This window comes from Gorilla gorilla, chromosome 12 (genome assembly GCF_029281585.2).
Source record: "Gorilla gorilla gorilla isolate KB3781 chromosome 12, NHGRI_mGorGor1-v2.1_pri, whole genome shotgun sequence".
Classification (NCBI taxonomy): domain Eukaryota; kingdom Metazoa; phylum Chordata; class Mammalia; order Primates; family Hominidae; genus Gorilla; species Gorilla gorilla.
The window spans coordinates 32,187,987-32,212,276 of NC_073236.2; the positions used below are offsets into that span (position 1 = coordinate 32,187,987).

A 24,290-nucleotide genomic window follows, 5' to 3' on the forward strand; every position below is an offset into this window, starting at 1 on the left:
GACCCTACAGGTCAGTCCTGAGCCTGGGCAAGCCAGGCAGAGAAGGGGCCTGGCCTGGCAGTTCTTCCCCTCAAGCAGCAAGGGACAGGACTGGGAGGGTCCTTCAGCCACTCCTGGACCACCCAACCCAAGCACCGATAGACTAAGAGGATGTCTGAGTCAGGTCTAATGTATTTCCAATGTAACCTCCTCACTTTACAGACAGAGCACCTGAGGCTCAGAGAGGAAGTGAGGCCTACCCACAGTCACACAGCAGGTTCTGGAGCCCTCCCCAGATCCTCCGCCTTCTACCCCAGGAAGATGGCAAGTGCCTGCTTGTAGGTTGGGCACATCCCGTGGTAGAGTGGGACAGAGGAAGCCAGGCTGGGGACCCAAATGCTGAGGCCCTCATGGGGAGGGGCACACTCACCTGAAGGGAAAGGATTGAGCTGCACCACCGAGAGGAAGCGGCGCACGGTGCCATAGAGGGAGTCCAGGAGTCCTGGTGCACGAACTCGAGGGGCCAGCCACCGGGCCCTGGCTGCTGGGGTGAATGTCAGGTGCTCTGCCGGGCCAAGGAACTTGCAGTCTGTAGCCCCTGCTGCCAGCCGACTCAGGGCCAGCCCCAGGCCCAGGCCCAGCAGGGGAGCCAGCAGAGCCAGTGCGTGCTTCATGGGGTCAGGAAGGTAAGGGGCTCAGGCTCAGGAGGGAACAGGCAAGCCCAGGGCAGGCCATGCATCCTTCTCCAGCCTCTGTCCCTCTCTCCACAGCTCTCAAAACCTGCCCGACAGGTTTGGGTTCCTGAGCTACCTGGCCTCCCGCCTCCCTGTCTGCCTTGGAGCATAGGAAGGGCAGGGGTGGAGGCACAGGGTAGGGGGCAGGGCCAGGCTGGGACCGCCCTTGGTGGCCTCGGGTGGAAGCCTGGGCTCCCCACCACCTAGATCCTTTCAGGCAACGGCTGCCACCAGCTGGGTCCAAAAGGCACCTCAGCAGCTTGGGATCACCTAGAGTGGCCCCATTTCAAATATTCTGTTCCATGCCCAGCCCCAGCAGCCCAGTCTAGGAGCTGGGAAAACAGCTGCTTGGTGAAGCCCTGGTCAAAATAGTCATAAGACCAGACACACAGGGCCAGGACCCAGGCTTGCTCTCCCTGCTTCATCTGGAACCTGCTCTGTCCCTGCAGGTCATGCCCAGTGCCCACTGCCAGGCCAATCCGGAACAGAGGCCCACCCTGACAGGCACAGGCCTTTGGGAGGGCAAATCCCAGAGGTGTGCCCTTTGGCCTGGCCATACCTCATCCAGTCAGCAGTTGAAAGAAGTGATAGGATATGACCAGAAACGTGTCTGCACAGGTCTCTGTTTTGTGAACAGCTGTATGCCCAATGCCCAGAAAAGTCACCTGTAGCTGAGCAGGTCATGGGGAAATTCACCGAAGGGCTGGCAGATATCAGAAACAGTCCTGAAAGCCACCACTGAGGAACCAGCAAAATGAGCCTCTTACATCACACACTGGGCAGTTGCTAAAGAACATGCCGTGGAAATGTCTCTTGTGACTGAAAAATATTCACATGCACTCATAAGTGCAAATAGCAGATTACAGACCAGCACACGCAGTGAAGGTGTAAAATGGCGATCATTTCCTCAAACAGAAGATTACTCCGTCTCTACTAAAAATACAAAAAAAAAAATTAGCCGGGCATGGTGGCGAGCACCTGTAGTCCCAGCTACTGGGGAGGCTGAGGCAGGAGAATGGCATGAACCCGGGAGGCGGAGCTTGCAGTGAGCTGAGATCGCGCCACTACACTCCAGCCTGGGCGACAGAGCGAGACTCTGTCTCAAAAACAACAACAACAACAACAACAACAACAAAAAGAAGATTACAGATCAGTACACACAGTGAAGGTGTAAAACAGCAATCATTTTGCAGTGGAGTTGCCGGCAATTTTTCATTGTCTTTTGCTTCCTCATTTCTGTGCACTAAACACGTGTTACTCGTATTTAAATAAGTAATCAAAGTTTGTGAGATTCCATGGCAGCTCCCTGCCCCTGACTGGGAGCCTTGGAGAGAAGGGCTGGCTCCATGGCTCCCAGGACCCCCAAGCTCAGCCCAGGGCAGTAGTTCAGGATGGTCTGCAGGGTGGGTGAGAGGCTCAGGGATGTCCTGCTGTCCCTGGTAGGGTTATCAGGCAATTAGGGCCTTAGGTGTGAATCAGGACTGGGCCCACAGTAGAGCTCTTACCCTCCCCATTGCTGCCTCTGTGGCTTTCTTAGAGCCAGGGGATGAGAGAACACAATGGTAGAAGGCATAGTCCAGTTACAGTGGGGTGAGACAGGAAGTGGGGCTTCATCAAAGGGTGATTCAGAGATGAGGATCAGGGATGCAGTGAAGAATAGTCTAGGGGTGCCCTGGCACCCTAGGTCTGGTGGGAGCTGGCCCTGGACCCCAGGGAGGGTCCAGGGCCAGCTCCTCCTGTAGGGGTCCAACCCCAGGGTGTGCAGAGAGGCCCCTGGCCACACTGCCTATGACTGTGTTGTGAAGCTCAGTGCAGGCTGTGCCTAGGCCCTCCCACAGCCCTTCCTCCCGACTCACCTGAACCCAGCATCTATATTGGGGGCTCCTGGTTCCACAGAGGCTGCATTGAGGAAGGGCTGGTCTCTCCAGGGCCTCACTGCTTCTCCCTTCTCCTTCTCCCTCCAATTTAGGCTGTTAGAAAGAATGCCTTCCCCTGGGATGGCTTTCTAACCACCCCATCAGCAGCAAGATGGGCACAGCCCTCACCTGAGCACCTGCCGCTTAGGCGATTTTGTGTCTTCTGACTCGGGTGCACTAGTGGTGGGGGAATTCAGGTCCCAGCTTCCTGGTTAGTACTAAAAGCCCTTGGGGACTTGGGAAATAAGCAGCTTTGGCCTCACGTGCTCCACTCCCACCCCCTCTCTCTTCTCAATTATTGTCATAATTAAGCCAATCATTGGCTACTGCTATTGTTTTTATTTGTGTGTATGGTAAAAACACTGTAGTTTGAAGATAAGAATTCCCCTAGGAAAAACAAAAACATACCAAGCCTCTTCCTCAGCCCAGGGCGGGATGAAGATGCTGAATCTGCCTGTTGAACAGATGGAGAAATAGATGCATGGAAGAAAGGACTATTCTGAGTCAGCAGCTAAGCCAGGAGTGGACAGGACAGCTCCCCTTCCCCCCAGCAGGATCCCAATAAACAATTTATCATCAGACCCACCGGTCAGCCCCTGCCTCCTCCCATCCCCAGCCCTGTGTGGGAGAGCAGGTGGGGTTCAGGATCCAGCCCTGGAGTTGGGCAGAGGAGGCGAGGAAGCCACTGCTCTAATTGAATTCCCTGGAAAAGCCCAGCAAGCAGGCAGGTGGGGGCTGCTCACAAGCATGGGTGCCCTTGGGGTAGCCACTAAGGGCCTTGGGGGGCAGGGCAGGCCGCCCACCTGGAGGGCTTCTGGAAGTGGGGATGGGAGGCCAAGGGGGGTCCTGGCCCCTCCTTTTCCTCACATCTTTCTGGGCATACCTGCACTTTCTCTGCTCCTGTTGACCCCTGGCAACCTCTGACCTCCGTGGGGAATTCTTTGGTTGACCGGGAGAAGCTGCTCCTGGTTGCCCTGGAAACACCTCCTGGGGCCACGTGTTCACCCTGACTCAGGCAACTCCAGAAGATCGATGTTCCCCAAACCCCACAGCCCCAAGGTGCGGAAGAGGCGGGGAGAGATGGAGACCTCAGCAAGGGGAGGAACTCTGCCCTCCACAAAGCCCCTGGGCCCCTCTGGCTGCCTCACGCAGCCGTGCTGGGAATAGACCAGCAAGATGCTCAGACACTCTCAAGGAAACAGCAGGCAAGAAGACAGGCTCCTCTTCTTTCTTGCCTCTGCTATCCATGCCATACACTGGGAATGAGTTTTAAACCAACTCAAGGGGACAAAGACCCACTTACCAGATCATCAAGGCTATGCACGGCCACTGTCTTAGTCAACATTTTTGATGGCAACAATGAAAAACCCACTTAGGTCAACTGAAGAATTTGAAACATGAGGATTTATTATAGAGATACAAGGGCACTTTTGGAGTCCAAGGGCCCTCAGGAGGGCTCAGATCCCGGAAAAGGAAATCCATCAAGTGCCCCCATGTCTGTCTCAGACCCTCTCTCTGGGACGGGGCCTCTCCCCAGTGCACGCTGGCCTCCTCTGCAGAATAGACTCTCCTCATCCAACATGGCAGAGAGGGCTGCCCTGCCGATCTGAGTCTATGTGTTCTCCCAGGTGGTCTACTATGAGTCCCACCAGCACCACAGGCCACACTCTCCATCCTAGTGGGAGGAAACTGATGGTCCCAACCGGAGGCAGGGTCTCCCAGTCCACCAGGGCCCTCTGGCTACAACAGCCTTATATGGAGTAAGCATAGCGGCTGGGCCCAAGCTTGTGGCACATGGTGGCCATGGGGGAACAGGCCTCTGGGATGCCTTTCTGGGAATATTTTGGAGCATTTTGACCACCACGCTCCCAGAATGTGGGTCCCTGCCTGACTTCTTGTCCCTCGTTCTGGCATGCAGCCACACATCCAGCCTTCCAGCACCCCTCCTGAGTATTGCTTCAGAAAGGACCATCGTGAATGCAGATGGACCCCGGGCTCCCCTGCTTCAAACCTCCTAGCGGCTCCTACACTGGACTCCTTAATTTTTCTCCAGGGCCTTCCAACATTGGAGCCCTTCTCAGTTCCCCTGGCTAGTTCCTGCAGTCCTCGGCTCACCCTACCACACTCCCCTCCATCCTGGCCCTGCTCATGATTTCCCTTCTTTATCCCCAGCCTCCACGTTCACCCAATTTCTGCTCATCCTTTAAGTTTGGTTCAGTGGTCACCTTCTCTAGGACCCCTAGGCTGAGTGAGGGGTCCTTTCAAGGCATCCCTTAATATGAAACCTGCCCCCATATTACCCGTTTACCTCTCTGTCTCCCCCACATAGACAGGACTGAGTTTTACTCACCGTCATATCCTCTTCAGCCCTGAAGACAGAACCCAGCGTATTCTCAGCATATTCTCCAGTCTCGAAACTTTGGAAAAGCACATCTGAACACATTTAAAGATAAGATTTGTTCCCCATAAGGGCCATGAAAATAAACAAACCAAAACCCCTGGCCGGGTGCAGTGGCTCACGCCTATAGTCCCAGCACTTTGGGAGGCCAAGCCGGGTGGATCACTTGAGGCCAGGAGTTCCAGCCCAGCCTGGCCAACATAGTGAAACCCCATCTCTACTAAAAATACAAACATTAGCTGGGTTGGTGGCAGGCACCTGTAATCCCAGCACTATGGGGGCCGGGGTGGGTGGAACGCTTGAGCCCAGGAGTTCAAGACCAGCTTGGCCAACATGGTGAAACCTTGTCTCTACCAAAAATACAGAAAAAAAAAAAAAAAAAAAACAAATTAGCCAGTCTCATAACCTGGTCTTTAAATAAATAAATAAATAAATAAATAAATAAATAAATAGATTTTTTAAAAAGAAGAAGAATGAATGGGTGAATCCCCAAACTAAAACTCTGTGCCGCTGTGATGAGTGAGCCTGGTGAGGAAGGGCGAGGTGGGTGGGGTGGGAAAGGGAGGAGGCTCTTCAGTGAGCCCTAGGACCTTCTTCAAGAGCCTCTCCAGGCAGTAAGGATGGGATGCAACCCAAACAGAGGCTGTCCAAGTGTGGAAGTGTGTGAGGGTTTCAGCAAAGTGTCGAGAGTCCCCATGATGGCGACGGCAGGCCAGTAAGGCACTAGAAGGCCACGGGACATCAGGGCCTCAGGGAGCTTTGTTAGAAGTGGTCAGATTGGGAGGGCAGGGGCCCTGCAGGCAGGGATGGCTGTGCTCTGGTTCCCTGTGGCAGGGTGAGTTTCTAGAAAAAGCAGGCCACAATCAAACAGATCCTCCAGAAAGACCTGCTGTAGGAAGGCTTCCGGTCAACTAAAAACTTCAGTCCTTGCAGCCCGGGCCCACGGGATAGGCTATGCCTCCTCTCAATGGCTGGGTGAGTCCCCTCAATGAGTACCCTCTGCTCCCTCTCCATGGTCCATGGCCAGGTGAGTGCTCTTCCCCCGTCTCCATGGTCGGGTGAGTCCCCTCTGCCCCCTCTCCATGGCCTCTGTGTCAAATGCGAAAGCAGCATCTTCCAGCCTGACCCAGATCTCCTCATTGACCAGAGCCTCCTCGGCTGCCCTCTCTCTCCAAGATCAGCAGGGGGCTTGTCTCAAGGTTAGGCTCAGGCCACATCTGACACTGGCATCAGCTGCCCGTCTCCCTGGGGCCCTGGAGCCCTGACCCCTGGGGAGGAGACAGAGACAGAAGTCTGGTGTGCAGAACCTCGAGGCTGCTGAAGCCACGTGTGGTCTGGTAGCATCACAGAGCCCCCCTAGAACTGGACTTAGAAAGACAGTGGACACACGTTGGCCAAAAGCCGCTGGGCCTAACCTGACACCTTCTCCCCTTCAGTCTCTTCCCCCACATCAGTGGAAGGAGAGGTCATTGGTGTTCCCCCTTTGGAGGGGCCATGTGTCTGTTTCTGCCTCTTGGGGGCTCACAACAGCACTGTCCATCAAACTCTCCCGAGCACTGTGGGTCCCCCGGAGTCTCCCGATGTGACCTGCTCAGGTCCTCAGGAGCTCTGCACTAACAAGCTGAAATAGACAGACTTTCTGTTGCACCCTTTGTCCCTGAGATAGTTCTGGGAGTCCAGGGTGGAAGAGCAGAGGCTTCTCATCAGTGGGGCCCGGGAAGAGGTAGGGCTAGGCCTAAGATGAGCCTGCCCAACCATAGCCCGGAGCCTGGGATGGGGGTGCCACGCTGGGGTGAAACGTGAGACCCAAAGCCTGAAGGAAGTTTCTGGCAGCCCATTACCTACTCTGATCACAGCCTGCCCTGCTCAGCACCTGGAAACCAGTCTCATTAGAGCACCTACTGCACAGAACCGGGGGGAAAGTGTGTGGTCCCGATGGCAGGAGGAGGCCTGGAAGGGATCTGGAGAGACTGAAACGGGGCTCATACCCACTGCCCGAAAGGGAGGATGAAACGGCCAACTCAAGGATTCTCAGACTCACAACTATTTGTGGAAACAGAAAGACCATAAAGGATTAGCTAACCGCAAGTTATTGTGAGTTAATAATGTGGCGAGACGCCCAGGATGATTTTGTAAGGCTAGATGGCCCTGGAGGTCAAAGGTCTGGCAGCTGGGGCCTGTGCCGTCGTCCTGCACTGCCCAGCCCTGCTCTGCAGCTTGGACTCCCTCTCAGGACAGTGACAGTGAGATGAGGCAGGGCCAGGAGCACCGAGCCAGGACAAGAGCCGCCCCCAAGGGTCAGGAGGCAGAATGGGAAGGTCAGGGGAAAGCAGCATTGGCTTCCCATCTTCCACACTGAGAGGACCCAGAGATCTGACCCTACCCTGCCTTCTCCCCCACTTCTTACCTACATTCTCTGCCTTACAGACCCGGCCACCCACGCCTGGTTCAAGGCATGGAAGGACAAGCGCAGGCACTTTGGTGCAGGCCTCCAGGGTCCCACTCCCAGCAGCATTTCCCTTTCCTACCCAGCTGGTGCACTCTGCAGACCAAAAGTGCATGCTCTCCACAGACCATGGGAGAGGACATAGGACACCTGACACCCAAGAGCCCCAGGTGCTCCCACACCCACCGCACAGACCCCTCAGAAGTAGAGCCACGTGGCATCTCCCAGGAAGCAGGAAGGACCTGGACCATTGCTTTCTGAGGCTCTTTGAAAGGAAAGGCCTTTCCTCTCTGGGTGGGCTGCAAAGAAAACTCATCTCACCCCCGTGTCTCCGCCTGGCTGCCTGTCAGAATCACCTGCGGATCTGGGCTCATGCCCCAGAGCTCCCAAATTCTAATCTCTAGAAGTGGAGTTCAGTGTTTGTGAGTTTTGTGAGCTTGCCAGGACGTTCTGGTGGGCCAGGAGGCCCGAGAGCCACTGCCAGGGCAGCCCTAGGCCCCCCTCACAGGAAACAGCTCTTATCCTGTAGGGCAGGGGCACCCCCACCTCATAAGCTCCTGACCTTTCTGTGTGGGCTGGTGAGGGGGCATCAGGATCCCTTTCCTGCCTGTGGCCGTCTCTCCCCCCACCTTCCATGTCCACCGCAGCCTGTACCCTAAGTATAAGTAGCCTTTGCACCAAGCCTCAGGGACCAATACACACAAGTAAGGAATAGGCATGAGAAAGGAGGGTGGGAGACGGTGGGTGCCCTCCACGCTGTCACAAGGGGTGGGGCAGGAAGCAGCTGGGTGGCCGGGAGGAGCCTAGGCTGCAGATGGGCCCCAGAACATATCTCAGGAAGCCTTCAGCTAGTTGGGGGGCAGCTGCAGTTTAGGGTGTAACACCCACTGTAGGCATGTGTAGAGATACAGACGCTCCCTGCCAAGGTCTGGGCAGCCTATGGGGTGCTCTGGGGGACCACTGGGGGCCAGCAAGGCTATGTGGAGCTCTTAGGGATGGACTACCAAGCTGGCGGGAAAACAGATGAAGTCAGTGACCAAAGCAGTTCCGCTGCTGCAAATGCCTGCCTCACTCCAGCTGATCGTTCCAAATGCAGAGGACAGCAGAGAAAGGACCTCAAAATCAAGATGGCAGTGGAGCAGTGACATCCAAGTGCAGAGGACAGTGCGGCAGGGCCCCCCAAATGCACAGGAGAGTGGATTATCAATGCATTAGAAAGACAGGGAGTGTTGGAGCCATTCCTTCCAGAAGCACAGGACTCACTTGGGAAGTGGAAGGATCGCTTGAGGTCAGGAGTTCGAGGTTACAGTGAGCTATGATTGAATGTGCCACTGCACTGCAGCCTCAGTGACAGAGTAAGACCTTGTCTCAAAAAAATAAAGAAGCATATGATGTGGAACAGCAGCTCCAAATGCAGACGACATTGGATCAGTGACATCCACATAAACTCAGAGGACAAGAGCTCCAATGTCTCCAAATGTGGAGGGCTGTGGGCAGAGCCTCTGACACAGGGTATGTTAGGCTGTTTACACATTGCCATAAAGTCATACCTGAGACTGAGCAATTTATAAAGAAAAGAGGCTGGGCACGGTGGCTCACGCCTGTAATCCCAGCACTTTGGGAGGACAATCACTTAAGGTCAGGAGTTCGAGACCAGCCTGGCCAACATGGTGAAACCCCGTCTCTACTAAAAATACAAAAATTAGCTGGGCATGGTGTTTCACACCTGTAGTCCCAGCTACTCGGGAGGCTAAGGCAGGAGAATCATTTGAGCTCAGGAGGTTGAGGTTGCAGTGAGCTGAGATCACACCACTGCACTCCAGCCTGGGTGACAGAGCGAGACTTTGCCTCAAAAACAAAAAGAAAGAAAAGAAAACAGATGTAACTTGCCCACGGTTCTGTGCACTGTACACAAAGCAGGGTGCCAGCATTTGCTCAACTTCTGGGGAGGACTCAGAGAGCTTTCACTCCTGGCGGAAGGTAAAGGGGGAGCAGGCAGGTCACATGGCGACAGCAGGAGGAAGAGAGAGAAGGGGAAGGTGCCAGACACCTTTAAACAACCAGATCTCGCGTGAACTCACAGCGAAAACTCACTCATTACCAAGGGGACGGCGCTAAGCCATCCATGAAGGATATGTCCCCATGATCCAGTCCTCCCATCAGGCCCCACCTCCAATATTGGGGATTACATTTCAATATGAGATTTGGAGGGGACATAGATCCAAACCAAACCACAGGGTAAATGGAGTGGTGTCCCCAAATGCAGATCACAGTGAAATGCCTCCAAATGTAGAGGAGAGTGGAGCCGTGCCTTCCACATGCAGGGGACAAGGGGCAGGCCCATGGAAGCGCACAGTGGAGTGAGGCAGTTCCACCGAAGGCAGAGGACAGGGCAGCTATGCCTTCCAAATGCACTGGGCAGGGAAGCAGTGACTCCAGATGAAAGTGAGAGAGCAGCAGAGACAGCCAAGTGCAAGGGGCATGGGAGCCCTGCCTCCCAATACAACAGTGTGGGTTGTGAGCCTTCCCACATACAGAGCAAAGAGGGAATGCTGTCTCTTTAAATACATAAGACCGCCAAGCAGTCCCAGGTCAGTGCAGACGACAGGGGAGCATTGACTCCAAAGGGAAGCAGTAGTTGTGGAGCAGTGCCTCAGCCTGCAAAGGGCAGGGAGGCTGTGGCTCCACAGCAGAAGAAAGGGTTTGTGCCTGCAGATGAAGATGATGGTAAAGAAGAGAGCAGCAGAACAGTGTCCCCCAAATACACAAGCAGAGCAGTGCCTTCCACATCCACAGAAGGATGGAACAAGGGCTTCCCACTGCAGAAAACACTGGAATGTTTCCTTCCAAATGCAGAGAACATTGGAGCCATGCCTCCAGCTGGAGTACAGTGAGCAGTAACATCCAAATGCCGAGTACAGCAGAACAGTGCCCCCAAATGCAGAGACGGCAGAGCAGTGCCTTCCTAATATGTCAGACAGTGCATCAGTGACTTCCCAATGCAGAAGACAGTGCAGCAGTGCTTCCAAATGCAGAACAGTGTGGATCAAGGGCCTCCAAATGCAGAGGCCACATGATCTTCCCTCAGACTGTTATAACCAGCCAAATTACTATTTCAGTGGCATAAAGATGGCAATATTAGACCTAAAGGACCTAAAACATTAATATATCCTGCATTCTTTTTTGTAGAACTTCCTAGAGGATGTATTCCTCGAAAATGGTGGCACAAGCCAAGAATAAGAAAGATACAGGAATCAGGAAATAGTGAATCAATGCCAAAAGAGAGGCAGAGACACCTCAGGATGACAACCAGCTGTTTACATAACTTGGAGACCACCCAGACCAGATTAGAGTGGGAGAGGAGCGGTGTGTGTGTGCGTGTGTGTGTGTGTGTGGATGGCAGGGAAAGAGGGATACCTGGGGATAGGGATTCTAGAATAAAGGAAAACTCTGTAGAAGGTGCCTGATGGAGTATTGGAAATAAAGATATGTGTCTAGTAAATTATGCAAGTTACCAAACAGGGAAATTTTATAACATGGACTAAGAAAAGAGATGCAATCATAGTACACCTGCAAGAGTTAGGCCAACACTGGAGGTGGAATTCATTCATATTATAGCAATTGTGGCCGGGCGCGGTGGCTCACACCTGTAACACACCCTAGCACTTTGGGAAGCCAAGGCGGGCAGATCACCTGAGGTCAGGTGTTGGAGACCAACCTGACCAACATGGGGAAATCTCACCTCTAGTAAAAATACAAAAATTAGCTGGGTGTGGTGGCGCACGCCTGTAATCCCAGCTACTCAGGAGGTTGAGGCACAATAATCGCTTGAACCTGGGAGGCAGAGGTTGCGGTGAGCCAAGATGGCACCACTACACCCCAGCCTGGGCGACAGAGCGAGACTTTCTCAAAAAAAAAAAAAAAAAAAAAGAAACAAAAAATAAAAACAAACATATTAAAGCAATTGTAGTGTGATGAAAAAGGATGAAGGAGCTACATTTGATTCTCTCATAATAGAAAGTTAATACGCAATGTCTGTGTTCACAAATCTAGATACAGCAACATTTTTTAGAGATATGGAGGTAATATCAGAAAAAATAATTAAGAGAAGAAAGTGTGATTGCAGGCAGCAAGGGCAGGGCAGGGTTTTGCTGATTTTTCAGTATAGTTCTTTTTGTACTGTTTTATTTTTTACCAAATGTATGTGTTATTTTGCCAAAAATTTAATATTTTACGTGAAAGTGATCAGGTTTCTGTATTCATTTTCTATTATTTCTGAAAGAAATCCCCACAAGCTTAGTGGCTTCAAGCCATGCAAATGTATGATCTAACTGTTCTGTAGGTAGGAAGTTGGGTAGCTCGGCTGGTTCCTCTGCTCTGAGTCTCACAAGACTAAAATCAAGGTGTGGGTTGATGGCTTGGGCTCTGATCTGGAGGCTCTGTGGTAGAATCTAGGCTGTTGGAAGTATCCAGGTCCTTGTAGCTGTAGGACTGAGGCCCCTGTTTCCTTGCTGGCTGTTAGCCATGGGTGCATCCAATCCTCCTCACCTTTGGAATCTCTGACTCCTGAATCTGCCATATTCTCTCATCTTTTCTGCCTCATCTCTCTGACTGACTCATCCGCTTCCTAATCTGTATTTAATGACTCACACTGGAACCAATTACATATTTCAGGATGATCCCCTATCTTAAAGTCTGCTGGTTAGTAACCATAATTACATCTGCAAAGTCGTGTCACAGCCATACCTTGAATGACATTTGATTGAATAGCCAAGGGACAGGAGTCCTCCAGGGACATCTTTAGAATTCTGCCTATAATAGGTTTCTTGATTATAAAGCTCCTTATTGTCTTTAATTTGCTACTATAACTTCTGAGTCTCCCAGAAGGGGGATTTCTGTGTCAAGTATCTCTTGGATTAGGTTCAGTTGAATACGTCAGAAAACTCCAAATAACAGTGGGGAAACCTAAGCCGAAATATATTTCCTCTCACATAAAATGAGACTGGAGGTTGAAAATCTAGGGCTGTCCCGGCAGCACCATAAATGTCAACAACCCCTGCTCCTTCTCTCTTTCTACTCTATCATCCTAAGGCAGTCTCTAACCTTGTGATTACTTCAAGGAACAAAATGGCTGCAGAAGGTCTAGTCATCACATCCACATCCCAGGCTCAGAGATGGCTGAGAGGAGGTGTATCCCTCCTGGTCTCAACTTCCTTTAAACAGCCTTCCCAGAGGTCATCCCCAGACCTTGAACTCACATCTTATTAGCCAGAACTTGGTCATAAGGCCACACATAACTACAGGTAGGGTGGGAAACATGAACTTTCGGCCGGGCACTCTGCTGCCTGGAATAAAGACAGAGCTCTGTGGCTCAGGGAGAAGGGAGTGTAGACACTGTGTGGATGAAGCCTTCAATGCCATCCTCTGTGTCTCGAGGTTATCTGACTGTAGATGCATTTTGTTCTGAGTGTACCAAGCAAATTCTCCCTGTCAGAGCACAGCTCAGAAAGTGTGGCTGTTCTCCCTCACTTCTCCCTCACTTGCATTCTTGCTGCCTAATACATTTAAGTTTTACTCTCCTAGTCCCCAATTAGTAAAAGTATTTTAGAAGGAAATGACATAGTACTGAAGAAAATAAAAATACATATCCATAAGTTGTGTTGTATTAAAATAGGATCCTGTGCTTGTCAAGCATAAACAAAATAATTCATGTCTTCTCTTTTCCCTTTCATTCTTGTTTTACTCTGCTGGTACTTAAATACGTTAGAGCATGCACTGACTGGCACCACACCTCCATGTAGCTCTGAAGGAGAAGGGGAGCCCCCAATGCCTGCACGGGGCCCATTCCTACCAGCCTTGGCCCTGGAACTTGATGCATGACCAGTCGCAAATGAGGAACTCCAGGGACTTCTGCCTGGAGGTCCCCAGGCCCTCTCCTTTCATATCCAACTAGATGGCTCAGCCCATCCCACAGCATCCCTCCCACCTCCTTGCAAGGCAACTTCCTCTATCGAAGACCTCAGCACAGTAGAGGATTCTGTAGTGTCCCTTTGCTCACTTTGCTGCTGGTCACAACCTGGAATCTGGGAGCCAGTCCCTGTCCTTTGTCCTTGAATCTCCACTAAAAGAACTGTGGAGGCCAGTCGTGGTGGCTCACGCCTGTAATCCCAGCACTTTGGGAGGCTGAGGCAGGCAAATCACCTGAGGTCAGGAGTTCGAGACCAACCTGGTCAACATGGTGAAACCCCGTCTCTACTAAAACTATAAAAATTAGTTAGGCGTGGTGGCGGGTGCCCGTAATCCCAGCTACTCAAGAGGCTGAGGCAGGAGAATCGCTTGAACCCAGGGGGCGAAGGTTGCAGTGGGCTGAGATCACACCATTGCACTGCAGCCTGGGCAAAAAGAGCAAAACCGTGTCTCAAAAAAAAAAAAAAAAAAAAAAAAAAAAGAATTGTGTAAGGGTCTTTGACAAATGGTTGGAGGTAAGGAAGGTAAGTGCCACAGAGGAAGGAATGTCAGTCATCACGTTCCTCCTGATGCCCTCACAGGTGTCCGTGGTGGGGAATCTCTCTGGGCTCTGCCTGCCTGCAGGGCCTCCCTCTTCTGGGTTGTCGTGAGTCTCCTCCTGTCTCAGATCCTGGCACTGAAAACTCAAACTTGTAGCCTGATGATAACATCATATGGGGTTCTGTCTGGGGCTGGAATGTGAACCCTCTCCATGTACACAACCCTTTGCAGGTCACTGTTGGAGGGATGCCTAGAGGACACTGCACACTCAGAGAGAACCACCTGGGCTGCAGGCCGCCCTCACCTTCTCATTTGGGATTCATGAGCCACTGAGGACCCCAGTCTTCCATGTGCCAAAGCGGGGTTTGGCCTTGCTGACCTCTGAGATTGACCCCCGGCTTCACCAATCAGCTCCTGGTGATCCCACCTCCCATCATGCAGGAAGCAGGCACTTCCTGAGCAGCATTCTTGCAGATGAGGCAGGGCCCGAGACAGCAGAGGCAGAGGCAGCAGTTTGCCTGGGCCCAGGGAGACAGAAATGGGCCCTTTACTCTTGCAGTCAGTCTTCTTGTCCCCAGAGGGAGAGAGGATGAGAACCCAGGAGACTGGCTTCATTGTCAAGGTTTCCGTGGAGACTGGCAATGTCCTAGGGGGACCTGTGGTGTAAATTACAACCTGGTGAAGTAGGCTGCTCTAGGATGTCCAGGAATGCACTTTGGTGAGGGAGGCAGTGCCCCCAAATGAAGATTAGGCCTTTGGTAAGAAGGGGAGACAAAGTAGGAATTATGAGTGTCAGCAGAATGGAGCCCAAGAGGAAGAGCTGAGGGGGATGGCTGGCATTCAGGATCTAGGCTAGATCAGGGAAAAGGCGGGTAACACGGAGGCCAGACACACTGTTTCAAAGTCAGTGTGAAGCAAGGAGGTGGCAAACCGAGGAAGGGACAGAAGGTCAGCAAAAAAGGGTGGGTGTGTGTTTGGCGCCCAGCAGGAACTAGATGAGCTGGTGAGTACAGACGCAGAAATGAAGTGCGGCATGTGAGCACATGTTGCAACAGGCAGCAGGCTGCTGGGAGAAGCACCAGAAGCATAAAGCAGAAACTCAAGACATGGGCCAGCTGGAAGAAGGAGCCTTGGCTCTGTGATATGTTGGGAGCCATGCAGCAGCCGGACCCCTGGGTGTGAATCTTGGAGACAGAAGCTTCCCAGGGCACCTCCAGGATCCAGGTTTCACCTAACCAAAGCTCTGACAAGAAGCCCCAGGGTTAAGTGCGGCTCCTCCCTGGTGGTGTCAGGCTCCCCAGGAGCACTCCTGTGGGAAGAATAGCCTTTGCTTCAGGTGGGGTGGGGAACAGCTGGAATCCCCTCCTAGGACTCTCTCTCCAGGAAAATCACTGTGATTCAGCAGTGCTGCTCCTCTACAGAGAAGCCCAGCACCTCTGCACTTAAAAGTTAGTCAAAGGCAGCAGACTGCCTGTCCTGGAGCCCAGGGCTCAGGTTTAGCCTATATTATCATGAAGAATAGCTCACAAGTGAAGCCATCGGATCATAACACTCGCCTCCCACTGGTGCCCCCACAATCAAGTTCTGTCCCAATGTTTGTTGGCCACCACAGCCAAGACAATGCTCCATGTTCACTTTCCTCTCCCAGATGCTGGGGAAGATTGCATATTCCAGGCTCCGTTGTAGTTGGCTCAGGGACATGTGGCTAATTCTGATGAGCAGGCTGTAAGTTAAAGTCAAGTGGGTTACTTCTTGGCTGAAGCACAGCGAAGTAGGTGTGAGGTCACCTGGCTTCCTTCTCCATGGGAGAGACCCTGAAGCAGTGTGCTGAGATGGTGATGTGATAAGATGGTGGTGCCTCCATCTGCCTGGATCTCTGGGTCTTGTCAGAGCAGCCAAACTCAAGCCTCCAATCTCCCCCAAATACACACATACACACTCCAATCCCAGTGAAGAGTGGCAGAACATTCAACCCCAAAATAGGCCACTTTGACATAAGGATTACCTCAAGCTAAGGCAACTTGAAAACAGCAGATGCAACGAGGGCACTCTGATCTTCCTTCTCTCCCGGAAAACAGGAGACAAAAACTCCCACGTGAAAGGTGCCCTCCTTTCTCCAGAAGAAAGGAACATTCTTCAATGGGGAGTTGTCGCCAAGAGAATTCCCTGCAAACAGACCTTGTTAAAGTAATTCTCTCCCTTGCACCTCGCCACATATCCAGTTATTCTCTGCAATCGCTTCTCCTTGTCTAACCTGATACACATGCAGGCAGGTCTTGCCATTTCTTTCGGCCTTTGATCCCTTATGAGAATTCCCATGTTATGTAAAACTTACATAAATGTGTTTGCTTTTCTCCTGTTAATCTGTCTGATGTCAATCTCATTCTCAGGCCCAGCAGAAATCCTAACAGGTGGAGGAAAAGTTTTGCCCTCCCTACAGTTTCTGGTGATGAGGATGGGACCCTAAAAGGTTAAGATGCCCCATTTGCTCTAGAACCTATGGACGGGGCCCTGGGAGAGGTAGGAATTCTTAGGGAGTCAGGCATTATGTCTGTTGTGCCTAGTCAAGGGATCCAGGTGTTGGATACAGTGAATTCCTCTTCAAAGGTTCCACTTTTTCAACTCCCTTGTTCTTTGTCCTCTATTTTCAAAGCCTAACTTGTTTGCCTCCTTGCCCCTAGTTATGGTAAACAACCTTCCAGCCATTGCCAATCTGTAACCCACATCTGTTCCCAATCTGTAACCCACGCCCATTCCCAATTTATAACAACCCACATCTGTTCCTTATTTGGCACCCTTCGTTTCAAAACTGCTCTTCCCGCTGCTGTAGCCCCCAACCCTTGCTCCATTAGAAGTAGCCAATCAGGATCAGCTTAGATTGTGCCATCCAACTCCAGCCAGTGGGGACTGGACAACAGTAGCAGGGATTGACTGCATTAGGGATAAAAACCCCTTCCCTCCTTTGTTTGGTGTGCTCTCGCAGTGACAAGAGTGAGCAGCACCCTTCTGCAGAAGTAAATTTGCCTCGAGTGGAGCCAAGATGGCCGAATAGGAACAGCTCCAGTCTACAGCTCCCAGCGTGAGTGACGCAGAAGACGGGTGATTTCTGCATTTCCAACTGAGGTACCAGGTTCATCTCACTGGGGATTGTCGGACAGTGGGTGCAGGAGAGTGGGTGCAGCACACCAAGTGTGAGCCAAAGCAGGGCAAGGCATCGCCTCACCCGGGAAGCGCAAGGGGTCAGGGAATTCTCTTTCCTAGCCAAGGAAAGGGGTGACAGATGGCATCTGGAAAATAGGGTCACTCCCACCCTAATACTGCGCTTTTCCAACGGTCTTAGCAAATGGCACACCAGGAGATTATATCCCGCGCATGGCTTGGAGGGTCCTACACCCACGGAGCCTCGCTCATTGCTAGCACAGCAGTCTGAGATAAAACTGCAAGGTGGTAGTGAGGCTGGGGGAGGGGTGCCTGCCACTGCCGAGGCTTGAGTAGGTAAACAAAGCAGCAGGGAAGCTCGAACTGGGTGGAGCCCACCACAGCTCAAGGAGGCCTGCCTGCCTCTGTAGACTCCATCTCTAGGGGCAGGGCATAGCCAAACAAAAGGCAGCAGAAACCTCTGCACTTAAATGTCCTGTCTGACAGCTTTGAAGAGAGCAGTGGTTCTCCCAGCACGCAGCTGGAGATCCGAGAATGGACAGACTGCCTCCTCAAGTGGGTCCGTTACCCCCGAGTAGCCTAACTGGGAGGCACCCCCCAGTAGGGGCAGACTGACACCTCACATGGCCGGGTACTCCTCTGAGACAAAACGTCCAGAGGAATGATCAGGCAGCAACATTTGCTGTTTACCACTATCCGCTGTCCTGCAGCCTCCGCTGGTGATACCCAGGCAAACAGGGTCTGGAGTAGACCTCCAGCAAACTCCAACAGACCTGCAGCTGAGGGTCCTGACTGTTAGAAGGAAAACTAACAAACAGAAAAGACATCCACACCAAAACCCCATCTGTACGTCACCATCATCAAAGACCAAAGGTAGATAAAACCACAAATATGGGGAAAAAACAGCAGAAAAACTGAAAATTCTAAAAATCAGAGCGCCTCTCTTCCTCCAAAGGAACGCAGCCCCTCACCAGCAATGGAACAAAGCTGGACACAGAATGACTTTGACGAATTGAGAGAAGAAGGCTTCAGATGATCAAACTACTCCAAGCTAAAGGAGGAAGTTCAAACCCATGGCAAAGAAGTTAAAAACCTTGAAAAAAGATTAGACGAATGGCTAACTAGAATAACCAATGCAGAGAAGTCCTTAAAGGACCTGATGGAGCTGAAAACCAGGGCACAAGAACTACATGATGAATGCACAAACCTCAGTAGCCAATTCGATCAACTGGAAGAAAGGGTATCAGTGATGGAAGATAAAATGAATGAAATGAAGCGAGAAGAGAAGGTTTAGAGAAAAAAGAATAAAAAGAAACGAACAAAGCCTCCAATAAATATGGGACGATGTGAAAAGACCAAATCTATGTCTGATTGGTGTATCTGAAAGTGACAGGGAGAATGGAACCAAGTTGGAAAACACTCTGCAGGATATTATGCAGGAGAACTTCCCCAATCTAGCAAGGCAGGCCAACATTCAAATTCAGGAAATACAGAGAACACCACAAAGATACTCCTCAAGAAGAGCAACTCCAAGACACATAATTGTCAGATTCACTGAAGTTGAAATGAAGGAAAAAATGTTAAGGGCAGCCAGAGAGAAAGGTCGGGTTACCCACAAAGGGAAGCCCATCAGACTAAGAGCTGATCTCTCGGCAGAAACTCTACAAGCCAGAAAAGAGTGGGGGCCAATATTCAACATTCTTAAAGAAAAGAATTTTCAACCCAGAATTTCATACCCAGCCAAACTAAGCTTCATAAGTGAAGGAGAAATAAAATCCTTTACAGACAGGCAAATGCTGAGAGATTTTGTCACCACCAGGCCTGCCCTAAAAGAGCTCCTGAAGGAACCACTAAACATGGAAAGGAACAACCAGTACCAGCCACTGCAAAAACATGCCAAATTGTAAAGACCATCAAGGCTAGGAAGAAACTGCATCAACTAATGAGCAAAATAACCAGCTAACATCATAATGACAGGATCAAATTCACACATAACAATATTAACCTTAAATGATAAATGCTCCAATTAAAAGACACAGACTGGCAAATTTGATAAAGAGTCAAGACCCAACAGCGTGCTGTATTCAGGAAACCAATCTCACGTGCAGAGACACACATAGGCTCAAAATAAAGGGATGGAGGAAGATCTACCAAGCAAATGGAAAACGAAAAAAGGCAGGGGTTGCAATCCTAGTCTCTGATAAAAAAGACTTTAAACCAACAAAGATCAAAAGAGACAAAGAAGGCCATTACATAATGGTAAAGGGATCAATTCAACAAGAAGAGCTAACTATCCTAAATATATATGCACCCAATACAGGAGCACCTGGATTCATAAAGCAAGTCCTTAGAGACCTACAAAGAGACTTAGACTCCCACACAATAATAATAGGAGACTTTAACACCCCACTGTCAACATTAGACAGATCAATGAGACAGAAAGTTAACAAGGATATCCAGGAATTGAACTCAGCTCTGCACCAAGCAGACCTAATAGACATCTGCAGAACTCTCCACCCCAAATCAACAGAATATACATTCTTTTCAGCACCACACCACACCTATTCCAAAACTGACTACATAGTTGGAAGTAAAGCACTCCTCAGCAAATGTAAAATAACAGAAATTATAACAAACTTTCTCTCAGACCACAGTGCAATCAAACTAGAACTCAGGATTAAGAAACTCACTCAAAACTGCTCAACTACATGGAAACTGAACAACCTGCTCCTGAATGACTACTGGGTACATAACGAAATGAAGGCAGAAATAAAGATGTTCTTTGAAACCAACGAGAACAAAGACACAACATACCAGAATCTATGGGACACATTCAAAGCAGTGTGTAGAGGGAAATTTATAGCACTAAATGCCCACAAGAGAAAGCAGGAAAGATCTAAAATTGACACCCTAACATCATAATTAAAAGAACTAGAGAAGCAAGAGCAAACACATTCAAAAGCTAGCAGAAGGCAAGAAATAACTAAGATCAGAGCAGAACTGAAGGACATAGAGACACAAAAAACCCTTCAAAAAATCCATGAATCCAGGAGCTGGTTTTTTGAAAAGATCAACAAAATTGATAGACCGCTAGCAAGACTAATAAAGAAGAAAAGAGAGAAGAATCAAATAGATGCAATACAAAATGATAAAGGGGATATCACCACCAATCCCACAGAAATACAAACCACCATCAGAGAATACTATAAACACCTCTATGCAAATGAACTAGAAAATCTAGAAGAAATGGACACATTCCTCGACACATACACCCTCCCAAGTCTAAACCAGGAAGAAGTTCAATCTCTGAATAGACCAATAACAGGAGCTGAAATTGTGGCAATAATCAATAGTTTACCAACCAAAAAGAGTCCAGGAACAGATGGATTCACAGCCGAATTCTACCAGAGGTAGAAGGAGGAGCTGGTACCATTCCTTCTGAAACTATTCCAATCAATAGAAAAAGAGGGAATCCTCCCTAACTCATTTTATGAGGCCAGCATCATCCTGATACCAAAGCCTGGCAGAGACACAACAAAAAAAGAGAATTTTAGACCAATATCCCTGATGAACATCGACGCAAAAATCCTCAATAAAATACCGGCAAACCGAATCCAGCAGTATATCAAAAAGCTTATCCACCATGATCAAGTGGGCTTCATCCCTGGGATGCAAGCCTGGTTTAACATACGCAAATCAATAAACGTAATCCAGCATATAAACAGAACCAACAACAAAAACCACATGATTATCTCAATAGATGCGGAAAAGACCTTTGACAAAATTCAACAACGCTTCATGCTAAAAACTCTCAATAAATTAGGTATTGATGGGATGTATCTCAAAATAATAAGAGCTATCTATGACAAAACCACAGCCAATATCATACTGAATCGGCAAAAACTGGAAGCATTCCCTTTGAAAACTGGCACAAGACAGAGATGCCCTTTCTCACCACTCCTATTTAACATAGTGTTGGAAGTTCTGGCCAGGGCAATCAGGCAGGAGAAAGAAATAAAGGGTATTCAATTAGGAAAAGAGGAAGTCAGACTGTCCCTGTTTGCAGATGACATGATTGTATATCTAGAAAACCCCATCGTCTCAGCCCAAAATCTCCTTAAGCTGATAAGCAACTTCAGCAAAGTCTCAGGATACAAAATCAATGTGCAAAAATCACAAGCATTCTTATACACCAATAACAGACAGAGAGCCAAATCATGAGTGAACTCCCATTCACAATTGCTTGAAAGAGAATAAAATACCTAGGAATGCAACTTACAAGGGACGCGAAGGACCTCTTCAAGGAGAACTACAAACCACTGCACAATGAAATAAAAGAGGATACAAACAAACGGAAGAACATTCCATGTTCATGAGTAGGAAGAATCAATATCGTGAAAATGCCCATACTGCCCAAGGTAATTTATACATTCAATGCCATCCCCATCAAGCTACCAATGACTTTTTTCACAGAATTGGAAAAAACTACTTTAAAGTGCATATGGAACCAAAAAAGAGCCCACATTGCCAAGTCAATCCTAAGCCAAAAGAACAAAGCTGGAGGCATCTCGCTACCTGACTTCAAACTATACTACAAGGCTACAGTAACCAAAACAGCATGGTACTGGTACCAAAACAGATATATAGACCAATGGAACAGAACAGAACCCTCAGAAATAATGCCACATATCTACAACTATCTGATCTTTGACAAACCTGACAGAAACAAGAAATGGGGAAAGGATTCCTTATTTAATAAATGGTGCTGGGAAAACTGGCTAGTCATATGTAGAAAGCTGAAACTGGATCCCTTCCTTACACCTTATACAAAAATTAATTCAAGATGGATTAAAGACTAAATGTTAGACCTAAAACCATAAAAACCCTAGAAGAAAACCTAGGCAATACCATTCAGGACATAGGCATGGGCAAGGACTTCATGTCTAAAACACCAAAAGCAATGGCAACAAAAGCCAAAGTTGACAAATGGGATCTAATTAAACTAAAGAGCTTCTGCACAGCAAAAGAAACTACCATCAGAGTGAACAGGCAACCTACATAATGGGAGAAAATTTTTGCAATCTACTCATCTGACAAAGGGCTAATATCCAGAATCTACAATGAACTCAAACAAATTTACAAGAAAAAAACAAACAACCCCATAAACAAGTGGGCGAAGGATATGAGCAGACACTTCTCAAAACGAAACATTTACACAGCCAAAAGACACATGAAAAAATGCTCATCATCTCTGGCCATCAGAGAAATGCAAATCAAAACCACAATGAGATACCATCTCACACCAGTTAGAATGGTGATCATTAAAAAGTCAGGAAATAACAGGTGCTGGAGAGGATGTGGAGAAACAGGAACACTTTTACACTGTTGGTGGGACTGTAAACTAGTTCAACCATTGTAGAAGTCAGTGTGGCGATTCCTCAGGGATCTAGAACTAGAAATACCATTTGACCCAGCAATCCCATTACTGGGTATATACCCAAAGCATTATAAATCATGCTGCTATAAAGAAACATGCACACGTATGTTTATTGTGGTACTATTCACAATAGCAAAGACTTGGAACCAACCCAAATGTCCAACAATGATAGACTGGATTAAGAAAATGTGGCACATATACACCGTGGAATACTATGCAGCCATAAAAAATGATGAGTTCATGTCCTTTGTAGGGACATGGATGAAACTGGAAACCATCATTCTCAGCAAACTCTCACAAGGACAAAAAACCAAACACTGCATGTTCTCACTCATAGGTGGGAATTGAACAATGAGAACACATGGACACAGGAAGGTGAACATCACACACTGGGGCCTGCTGTGTGGTGGGGGGAGGGGGGAGGGATAGCATTAGGAGATATACCTAATATTAAATGACGAGTTAATGGCTGCAGCACACCAACATGGTACATGTATACATATGTAACAAACCTGCACATTGTGCACATGTACCCTAGAACTTAAAGTATAATAAAAAAAGAAAAGAAGTAAATTTGCCTCACTGAGAAATCCTTTGAGTGCTCATTTTCTTTGCGACTCCGAACTCTTATTTCCAACACAGGCCAAGGTTTTTCCTTGTCCCTTCCTTTCCAAATTTGGATTGGAAGGAGGAAAACATTTGTAAGAATTAGATATTTTAATTGCAACACTTGTGAATTTGGTTCTGGGTACCCACAGGTCATTGATCCACAGCCTCCCTAAAGAGTCTTCATTTTCTTGTCTCTGACCTTTGAAAGTGTGATTTGTCACAGGGGGAAAATCCTAAGAAGAGATGCTCCTTTCATCTTGTTTCATGTCCTAAGAGTTTTGCTTTGTAACCAGCAAAAATATTCTCTGGTCTCTGTCAGATAGGGACGCAAGTGGTCAGGCTTCCATCAGGTGCCAGCCTGTGGCTAGCAGTCCAGAAGCTCTTGGGGAAGCTCATTCTAAAATCGGGGTCACAGTCCACAGGGGTCATTGCCGTCTCAGCCTTCCTTGCCTTGTTAACATGAGGGTCTCTGCTTTCCTAGGCTCTCATGGGGACAGTCTTTGCATTGGGGAGTTCCACATCCTTTGCACACTCTTTTGGGGATGTCTCTGCCTCTATAGGTAGGCCAAGAAAGGCTAATGTTAAGCCTAAAAAGGCTTATTGGCTTTGAGTCATAATTAAAGTAGGTGTACCTTTGAAGATTTGGATTTTTATATCTGAAAGGATTATTTTAGAGAGTTCTCATCCTCAACAAATGTCTTATTGTTACCTACAGGAAGATCAGACTGAAAGGAAAAAGTGAATAAGGCCAAGGTGAGAATCAATGTTTATACAAATTAGTAAGTTTATATTCCTGTATTTATACCTAACTCATGGCTAAGATTTAAGATGAAAACTGTAAGATCTCTGTTTGCATTTGTATGTTCATATCTACATACATATGTTATGTATAGGTGATTTTTTTACCACCAAATGGTGATTGCCAAAATTAATTTGTAAAAGAGCTCTACTGAACTGGCTTAAAGAATAATAAGCATTTATTAATATGTAATATTTATTATTTAAGCATTTGTTACATAAATAATAAATATTTATGTAATATTTATTTATATAAGCATTTATTTTTTATAAAGCATTTATTTACATAAGCATTTATAAATACATA

At 48.7% G+C, this 24,290-nt stretch overlaps 1 protein-coding gene across 7 annotated transcripts in view; it reads right to left on the minus strand.

The window, feature by feature from the left end:
* Positions 1-24,290, minus strand: part of PROM2 (prominin 2) — an 80,266-nt gene that overhangs the window by 15,015 nt on the left and 40,961 nt on the right. For 3 of the 7 annotated variants that reach the window (XM_055378987.2, XM_019021579.4, XM_063695519.1), the window contains exons 2-4: positions 14,285-16,146; positions 3,038-5,062; positions 410-2,683 (exon numbers count right to left, since the gene is read on the minus strand). In XM_055378987.2, the coding sequence (XP_055234962.1) occupies positions 410-653 (244 nt within the window). In that variant the 5' untranslated portion in view covers positions 654-2,683; positions 3,038-5,062; positions 14,285-16,146. The remainder of the gene's footprint in view (positions 1-409; positions 2,684-3,037; positions 5,063-14,284; positions 16,147-24,290) is intronic. The other 4 variants (XM_055378985.2, XM_055378984.2, XM_055378983.2 and 1 more) reach the window with 4 other exon arrangements.